This window comes from Pinus tabuliformis, chromosome 2_2 (assembly GCF_031772625.1).
Source record: "Pinus tabuliformis cultivar Carrire ecotype Pingquan chromosome 2_2, CPIR1, whole genome shotgun sequence".
Classification (NCBI taxonomy): Eukaryota; Viridiplantae; Streptophyta; class Pinopsida; order Pinales; family Pinaceae; genus Pinus; species Pinus tabuliformis.
In genome coordinates, this window is record NC_142300.1 from 547197978 (window position 1) to 547208094 (window position 10117).

General features: G+C 37.4%; 1 protein-coding gene and 1 pseudogene across 1 annotated transcript; both read left to right on the plus strand.

Annotated features, from left to right (window-relative positions):
• Positions 1 to 1351: 1351 nt before the first annotated feature.
• LOC149193793 (uncharacterized) lies at positions 1352 to 2187 on the plus strand (annotated as a pseudogene).
• An 810-nt stretch (positions 2188 to 2997) lies between these two features.
• On the plus strand, positions 2998 to 4138 carry LOC149193794 (RING-H2 finger protein ATL78-like). The gene has a single exon (XM_089406958.1). The coding sequence runs from the start codon at positions 3140 to 3142 to the stop codon at positions 3908 to 3910; it is 771 nt and encodes a 256-aa protein (XP_089263084.1). The 5' UTR covers positions 2998 to 3139; the 3' UTR covers positions 3911 to 4138.
• The last annotated feature ends 5979 nt before the right edge of the window (positions 4139 to 10117 follow it).

Here is a 10117-nt window from a genome sequence, read left to right on the forward strand (position 1 = left end):
GGGGGTGGAAAGCTTATTTTGGTCTTGAAAATAATTGTAAAACAGCAAACCTTGTAATGTGGGATAAAAAGAAGTTCCTCTTTGAAACTTTAGTCACTCCTGTTATCTTATATGGTTGTGAGGTTTGGGGTTGCAACATCTCCAGAGAATCATGGAGCAAGATTGAGAAAATCCATAAACGTTTTATAACTTATAACCTGAAAATTAAAAGTAATACACCCTATCCTATTCTCCTTATAGAAGCAGGTATTTCCCCTATTGAGAGCCTATCTATGATTAGGTTTCTGCTGTACAAGCACAAACTCAATAACATAGACGATCATAGACTTCCTAAGCTAGCTTTAAATTCCAACCAAAACCATCTAAGGCTTAATCGAGGGTGGCATAAAGACACAAGGGCCTGGTTAAACTATTGGGAGATCAACGAGAATGATGCATTGCAAAACATAAATAACATTAAAAATATTGTTACTTCTAAGTTCAAAGAAAAAATGTGGTGTGAGAAAGATTTAGCGGCTAAAAGAAAATTAAGTTATTATAAGAAGATCATCAACCCCACCCTAGAAGATCAAAAGTATCTCTCTATTTTAACTAGCTCAAAGAAGAAAATTAATATAACAAAGATTAGAACGAATTCTTATGAGCTCCATAGTGAAATACGTTGTTGGGCAGTTCCTAAAACGCCATGGATGGAAAGGATCTGCCATATATGTGAGAGTAGGAACATCGATGATGAAAACCACTTCCTCTTAGAGTGCCCCGCTTACAACCACATTAGATCTCAGTTTCACAATCTTTGTTACAACACTGACCTTCGCCTTTTACAATGTCAAAATTATAGTGAGTTCAGGAAGCTTCTCTCCAAGCTTTTTGAGTATATGAATAAAATCTTAAATCAAAATAAATAATTTGTTTCTTTAGGTCCGATAGACCAATGTTTGGTCTTGGCGGACGTTAACGACCACCACCATCATCATATCTATTTTACTTTTGTAAATTAAAATATAATTATTTTTACAAGTTTGGGTTATAAAGTGGCCGAATCCCTTTAATTATTCGAAGAATATCGATGCCATGACCACAAGATGCTCGAAGATATCCAAATTTTGGATACCTCCAAGTGAATAGATGCGTAATTAAAATATGAAAAATATATTGGATGGTTAGGCCATGACGAGTGCTCAGAAGGTGGGTGGGGAGGCTTTGGAAACGGGCGCCCACCTTTTACCAAAACCGCTATTTCTACCGTATTCTTTTCTTGAGCAAAACCACACTTACAACCGGAAAGCAGCCCACAACTAAAAGCAAAACCAGCAACGGATTGGACTGGATTCCTGACATCAGCCGACGGAATTAATTATATGATTTTATCATGTACCAGTGGTTTTGGTTTTATATGGACTTGTCCTAACATATACCACCGGTTTTGGTTTTATACGGTGTTGTCTTCCCAGCTTGTTGGCTTTGTGGGTAACCTACACACACATAAATACCCACTAAATCTCAAGTGCAATCTCAGTCTGCAACTTCACAATTGCTATTGTTGTGTTTGCTATCCAATAGAAAATCTAAATCCAAAGAAAGGAAGGGAAAAAAAGAAAGATGAATTCTATTTCAAAGAGGGCTTCTTGTATGGCGGCTGTGGGAGCAATCCAGGGTTTCAGAATCTTCACAGATCAGAAGGCCTTCAATTTCAAGAATCTACTAATAACGCCCAAGTTATTCATTATTTCTCCTAATACTTTTGGGATTGCTTCTGCCACTAGCGTTGGCGCTGCTGCCGTTGCCCCTGAAATCTGCTATTGCTTCTTCGGTTTCTGAATCGAATCTGACTCCTCCTGTTCAAGAAGCAGCAGGAAAATCAAAGAAAGCAGAATTAAAGGATGATTCATTGAGATGCTTGATGTTTCTCAGCTGCTGGACTCCAAACTGAAGTCGAAACACACTTCAATTCCGTCACGATAGAGAGGAATGGAGAGAGGGATCGATCACCCGCTGAAGCCGCAGTAAAATGAAAGAACGCAGAATTAAAGGACGATTCATTGTGATGCGCGGTGTATCTCAGCTGTTGGGCTCCAAACTGAAATTGGAACACAGTTCAGTTCGGTCACGAAAGAGAGGCACAGGGAAAGGGATCGATCACCTATTGGTGCTGCAGCATGAAGGCCGCCCAACCGCCAGAATATAGGATGTATTTTATGAATGTATTTTGTAAATGAATGAATTGATTGCAATTCTATGGGTTGAAAGGACACAAAATTTTGGTAATAAGGTTCTTTTTTTTTTAATCTCCTCTTGTTGGCCGCCCGTGCCGCCCGTGTCATTTCGTTTCATTTCACTACTAAACTACATCGGCTATTGAAACTTATGAACCATTATCATTCTGGAATCTTCTCTTCATGGGCTTGCGCTGAACTTCCACAAATATTGCAATCCCCGGGTGGGTAACTACCTGGGTGGTTTGCGACAGTGTCTTTTTATCATATAATTAATATTGTTTTCCCCGGGTTTCAATTTCTACCCAAATGACTTGACGGCAAACAATAAAACCCATGCTATTGGGTATTGAATGCCCTCTAAGAGACAATATTTAATGCACTCTAAGAGATTGACGGGACAGCCCTGGTCGTTCTCCCGCATACATACATGGACAATGTAAGATTCCTCCGCCTCCGCTTCCGCCTTGATCGCCACCGCCACCACCATTCCATAAGAACGCATGCGGAGGCATGCGTAACATAGGCCCATCCATTCTTCTGATATTGATGGCCATGAAATGTCTTCATACGAAACACAAGACGCGAGCTCCATTGATTATAAATACTGTATACGAAATGATGTATCAGGTGGAATCAGTATTGTACGCATTAATACCATTTATTTATATTCAAATTCAAATTCGAAATTTGAACTTTGAACTTGTAAACCCGCCCCGCCCCGCCCAAATTCAAAATTTGAACTTATAAACCTGCTCATCTATTTAGGAAAAAGCGTCCTGTCACTTCCGTCACAACCACAATCTTCCTTCTGCAACATTTTTCTGTATTTTACTAAATCTTGCCATCAGAGTCCAAGCTAGTTCCCATTGTGCCTTGACCCACTTCGAGGTTTGACGCCGTTGGAGCGCTTTTCCAGCAAAATGCAGAGCATTTCTGGCTTGCAATCGTCTATTGATGACAGGAGATTGTTCAAATATCGCAAGATATTGCAGTCTTCGACACCCATCAGCCTGTCGATGGACATTGCAGAGAGATCCACAGCGGTTAACGATGTAGCGAAATCGTGTTTCGACTCAGACAGAGCCATCATCCCCGCGGCGTTGCTCTGTTCCATACTGTGCGCGTTGAGCGTGAGTGCCTTGCTACGCTATAGACTGCGCTGCAGACGACGGCGAGTGGCGTCCGAGCCAGAAATCGATTTGGTTGTCGGAGTTAAAAGGGTCACCGGCAAGGAAATCAATATAAAAGCACTGCCTACAACTGTGTGTGACAGTACAGGGTCGTCCCTCGCAGGCATGGATTGCCCCATTTGCTTAACAGAATTTGTGGAAGGAGAAAAGGTGAGAGTATTACCAGGGTGCTGTCACAGTTTCCACGCAGATTGCATTGATGCATGGGCGGTTTCCAACCCATCCTGTCCGTCATGTCGACATTCTCTACATCATGTGGTGGTGGAAAAATCATTAGGGGTGGTTCACCCAGCTGCTGAGACCACCCAAGGTGCCCAAATGCATAGTAATGAAAGTGTTAGAGAAAATCATGTTCTGCAATCTTGCAATAGTTCTATGGCAGCTTCATCATGTTTGGATTGCATGAGATCAAACGACTTGGAAAGAAAGAAAAGGCGAGGCTTGAAGAGCAAGATTGGAAAAAGTGCGCAGGAGTGGAAAGGGCGCATGACAGGAATCTGAAATGTGACCACGGGAGCTCTACATATTTAGCGAAAATTTGAAGGGATAAATTTCGTTTAGAAATATTTTATTTGAATATTTGAATTCTGAATCCTAAAGTTTTGTAGATAAAAATGTAGTAGGTAATTAGGTTTGGTACTAATAACGGTATCCCATGTAGTTACGATAACGGTTTCACCTGAATTGTCCAGCTCATTTCGGACTGAATGAAACTATTAGCTTGAGTTACTCCTATGGTCTTCAATTTCGGGGGTTATTATTAACCCGGCCATCGAGCGATATCTACTCTAATACCTGCAACTGCTATGTCCAGAACAGTGTTCTAAATACACTGTGCTATCGGTTGATGATGTGTATTCAAATATATTCAGAATAATATGGGGCTTCTCTGATATTGTATATCACAACGACGGGGGCTTCTCTGATATTGTATATCACAACGACGGGGGCTTCTCCAATAGGAGCAGGCTGTCCTCGCAACCCTGAGCGAACCTTTTCAATTAATTATTACAGTAGATTTCCTGTTAAGCACAAACGGACTTGCATGGAGTCTCGATATTCTACATGGTTCCAAATGAAGACGCTTTCAAAATGACCACGGAGAATATATTTTCGTAATTGGGCCAAGCAATTTTTTTATTATAACTTCTGATAAAACTTTCTTCGTGACTTCACACATCCACAAAAATATACTCTTTTAAAAACACTTTTAAATAATTTTATTATAACTTCTGATAAAACTTTCTTCGTGACTTCACACATCCACAAAAATATACTCTTTTAAAAACACTTTTAAATAATCCAAATCATTTTTAGCGATAGCCTAACGGGGACACAATTTTTCTCGAAAAGAAATAGAAATTGTGGTAGGATTTGGGAAAAAATTTGGTGTAAATTTTTCCAAATCTGGTCATAGCTATCAAAATAATTTTTATTGCTATGCCTAATCGTTATCAAGCTTCAAACTTTTTGGGTGCTCTCTTGTGTTCTTCATGGGTGCTCTCTTGTGTTCTTCATGGTAATGAATGTATTTCGACTATTAAAAAAACAATTCAAATACTCTTAAAATTAGATTTTTTAAAACAATATTCCCTAGATTTTGTAAATAATTTTTATTCCTATGCCCACATTAAGTGTTTATACTAATATAATACATACAACCATGATAATATTTATTCACACTAATATAATACACAACCATGATAATATTTATTTTTTAAAAGTTGTACATTATTTTGATTTTGCAAAGGTAAAGTGCCCCAAATTTCCCTTTTTAATTTTGATATTTTTGGTATTTATTTTTTAAAAGTATTACATTATTTTGATTTTGCAAAGGTAAAGTGCCCCAAATTTCCCTTTTTAATTTTGATATTTTTGAGTGTCATAGGAAGGAACTTGTAATATGAGTCAAATATCCTTGTTATTGTAGCCAATGGTTCTTAGTTCGAGTGGTTGGGATTGTGGTTTGCCACTTCATCCTCCTAGATTCAAGTCTTCAAAAGCATGCTTTAGCCTATATTGATTATGTTGAGGGAGTAGGTGACACCAAGGAGTTTTCACTCCATCGGGTTATTATTGACTATGGTCGGTTATTAACCATGGTTGACTATGGTTGACCTAATAAACCTAGTAAATTTTGTGGTTTCATAATGAGGGTGTTGAATAATAATCATTGATAATTTGATGACGAATAATAAAATTACCATGTTTTATTTACCTTTCTTTCAATCTCTCTATGTTTATTCATAATCTTATATTTGTCTATGTTTATTCATAATCTTATATTTGTCTTTTTATGTTTGTATGCTTGATCTCAGTTCAAAATATTTTCTATTACATTTCTTAGTATTTCATTGATTTATGATCAACATTAGGGAGAATTAATCTATTGTAGGTGACACTAAGGAGTTTTCACTCCATATTACCATGTTTTATTTACCTTTCTTTCAATCTCTCTATGTTTATTCATAATCTTATATTTGTCTTTTTATGTTTGTATGCTTGATCTAGGTTCAAAATATTTTCTATTACATTTCTTAGTATTTCATTGATTTATGATCAACATTAAGGAGAATTAATCTATTGTATATTTACTTTTGAATTAATGTCTCATTGAATAAGATATTGCAATGTATGACTTCATGATTTTATGCCATGGGTCCACAAGGTACAAGGTTAAAGAGAATTTGATTTAATGGTGCAAAATATTTGTAAACCATGTGTTGCAGATTTAACATGACACGGAGGAGGGAGTGAACCATCACCAATCATATATCCCCTTAGGAAAGAAAATAAAACATATATTTCATAGTTTAAATCATTAGAATGTAGAATTTTATGTGCCCATGATTTCATATTTAATTTTATTATAAATTTAAAGGTCTCCTATGTATATACCATGGATCTAAGGAGCTCAATACCATTAATAATTATATATGAATATATTTTGAGCCATTTATTATAACTCACATGAGTTAATTTAAATTTGAACATTAGTTGCATTCCAAAATATGTTTGTTAGAATTCTATGCACCTCAGATCCAATATATGGTTTAGATAGAAAACATAAACACACTGAAAAATTCCTAAATTCAAAAACTTTGCACAATGAAAATTACACCAGAAATCAGGTCAATGTATAATACACAATAGATATTTCCCAAAATTGTTTTCTTACAATTCCATTAATTAGAAAATCCACAAAGCTCTCGTACCAACAATAGTGGCCGTTTATAATCCTGGTACAATGCCAAAATATCAGGACTAATCCTTTGACCAAATCACCTAGGGCTGAGGCTTTGTCCTCTAAGCCTTTCCTACCCAAATATAGACACCTACAACATCTTGTCTACTCTACTATAGCAAATTAGGGCATAATTGACCCTTCTTAAATTACCAAAATAACAATATGCTTACTTGGTAGTCCTTATACAAAATTTTTGTAGCAGGCATATCAACTTCCTCTCCATGGCCAACCTATTGTCCCTTTCATTAAGCCTCTTCAACCTTCTTGAAGCCTTGCCCTACTCCCTTAGGCATTCGACCTCCCACTCAGAGCTTAATAGGCCTACATCCATTCCTTTTATGCTTACAACATAGTTCAACAAGTCCTTGGCCTCCTTTTACGGGTTGCATCCTACCCTAACAGGCTTTCCGAGAGGCTCTATCTCCATTCTTTCCCTTACTCAGGCCTGTAGGCTTCTTCCTAAGACTGTAGCCAACCCTTAGGGCCTTCCTACTCCATTCAGCCTATTTCCTTTGATTTGCAGCCTCTCTTTTGACCACATAATTGTCCCTTGCTTCCTTGTTCACTTCCTCTTTCTTGTCACTCCTTTTCTTCCTAACGCTAGATCGCTTCTAGCCATCTTCCACCACACAAGAATAATGATGCTTTATGCTTCTTGTTTACAAGCCTCTCCATTGGCTTCTTATTTATACTTGTACATAGGTCCCTTAGGAAGCAAATTTTTCATTCAAGAAACCTCCAACACAACCTCAATGTTAAATTAGAATATTAAATCCCCTCCTTGGGTTCAAAGCCTACTTACTTTAGGTCCAAAACCTTGAACTTGGCAGCAAATCCAACACACTCATACTTTGTGGCTGTGTCTCTCTCACAAGCCTAGAACAAAGGGCATGTGAGAGTACCACATGATGCTACCCAATTTAAACACTCCCTCTTAGAAAGGAAGGTACTTACATTTTGTGGAAGTATCTCTATTTCTCACACTAGAACACATTCCACTTCCAGGGATGCTCTCCAACATTCATCATAAAATTCACCTTTCGTCACAAAAGAAAAACCTGTTATAAGAAGGAAATCCTTGTTAGAAGTTTCCTTACTGCTAGAAGCCTCCGCTTCTTCTTTTCCTGATAGGCCTTTAAGTTATTCCATGGCTCCTTCTTTTTAGATATCGAAATATCCTTTCCTTTCTCTGATGATGCACTCTTATGGGGTTGCTAACTCTCTCTCTGAATTGATGAACTCCCTCTAGAACTTGACTCCCTTTAAGTCTTTAAAGCCTTCTACTTTCCTTGGTGAATAGGCTTTCCTTTTAGCTTATACAAACCATTCTCTCTTATTATGAGAACCACCCCTGGGCTGGAGTTAGATCTACTGGGCTTGAGAAACACTTTTCCATTCCAATAAATTACATTAAACCCCTTTGCTTCAATTGCTGAGATTGAAAGCAAACTGCATCTGAGATTTGGTACCCAAAGTATTTCCTCGACTCATAGAAATCTACATGTCTCCATCCTGAATAGTACAATCTCAGTCCCTATGAATGCATGTTGACTCTTATCACTAATCTTCACATGTATATCAGAGTCCCACTCAGTAATCTCTCAAATACTTCTCGTGTTCCTTTCATATGCTTCGAGGCTCCATTATTTAAGAACCAAGCACTGGCACGAATAGTGCTCCCAAAGAAATGAGAGATAAGAGAAAAATCCTCGTCGAATATCCTAGCAAACTCATCCTTGTCCACTGTAGCTAGAGAAACCATTACCATCTCACGCTTCTTTCCTTTCCCTCCCTTCTTCTTATGGAAACTTTCTTACATAATGACTGAAATCTTCACATGAAAAGAATTTCAATTTGCCTAATTCCTTCTTCTTGATGCCATTTTTGAACTTTACTTTACCCTTATTCAACATACTTCCCATTATAACTCTTATGTTGAAGACCCTCATCCCAAAGTTCCTCCTCGATGAAAACATCCAATAACTTGTTCCAATATGGAAGGTTCTCCCACGCTACTACTCCTTTTATGAAAGGCTTCCACGAATCTAAGAATACCTTTAGTGTAGTGCTCATCAAATATGATTCTTCCACATTATGCCCTATAGCCGCAAGCTCGTCACAAACTTGCAAAATCCATGTAAGATAAGATGAAACATTCTCTGAACGTGCCATCTTAGTTTCCATGAACTTCTCTCTCAATACCATATTCTGATTTTCATGCTTGTCCTAAAACAAAACTTTCATAGCTACCCACATGTTCCATGCAATGGGGAGGGAAATTGCGAGCAGTGTACTTTCCTCCTCAAATTGGCACGACACTAGCACTCAACCTTGAAAAAGGGATAACTCTTTATTCAATATTGTGAAAAAAATGATATGGATTAGACTAATAAAGCAACAAATTTAATAACATAATGCCAAAAGGCTAGGGAGATGAATGCCATTCACAAAGCTTTATATCTTTTTATATATAAATCCTTCATCAAGTGTGACTTATGGAACTCATGAAGTGTTTTTTTACTTATGGAACTCATGAAGTATTTTTTTTTTGAAGTGTTTAGAAAAGGAAAAAAGAAAGAGATATCAACAATATCTATAGAACTCCAAATGCTCTCACTACAATCAAAACATTCAATTTCGTAGCCAAGGTGTAGGAATAAATGACATCATGTTGTATCTAGAAGGTTTCTATACTACAAAATAGAGTTCTGCTTCAGAAATCAAAAGGGAATTTGACTAGTGCCTACAATGGTGAGTCCACCTTATGTTGGGAAGCTTCTGGTTTTAAAATTTCTTTATTCGGAATTTTTTAAGACAAAAGTTACAAAATTGTTTGCAAGACCACAACTAGGTAGTTCACTAGAAACTCCTCCTAAGAATCAATTATATATTAGAAGAAAGTAAGGCTTTAACTTATTTATGTGATAGCTGCCTATGATTTAAATTTATGAGATAGCTGCCTATGCTTTAAATTTCTGAGATTTTTTTTTGCTCCTCCATTACATTCATCAGCTAACCTCTTCGTACCTTCCATAATAGAAGATGTTAGTCCAGCCATCGTAGATCCTACGGTTTGCTGTAAATCTTGGGTAGCTTTAGATGCCATTGTCAGAGCCTCTTATCAGAGTTCTTGAATTCTTCCACTAGCCTCTATTGCTCTCTATTGCAAGCTAGTTATGAGCAACTTTGTGGCATGTATTAACTTATCTATCACTCACGAAATCTTCTCCTTCATATCATTAGACACTACAAGAAGGCTCCTTACATGTTCTTCTCCCATGAGAACTTCACCCATAGTTGATGACCCTAATTGCTTATGGTCCTCTTAACGATTCTACAATTTTGACACTGCAGTATTAGCATCATCAAGCTCCTTATCAACGAGAACTTGAATGCCTTCTTTTTCCCATTTATCCCTGGCTTCTTGCAGCACTCTAGCATGCGCCCTAGCCTAAGCAAAA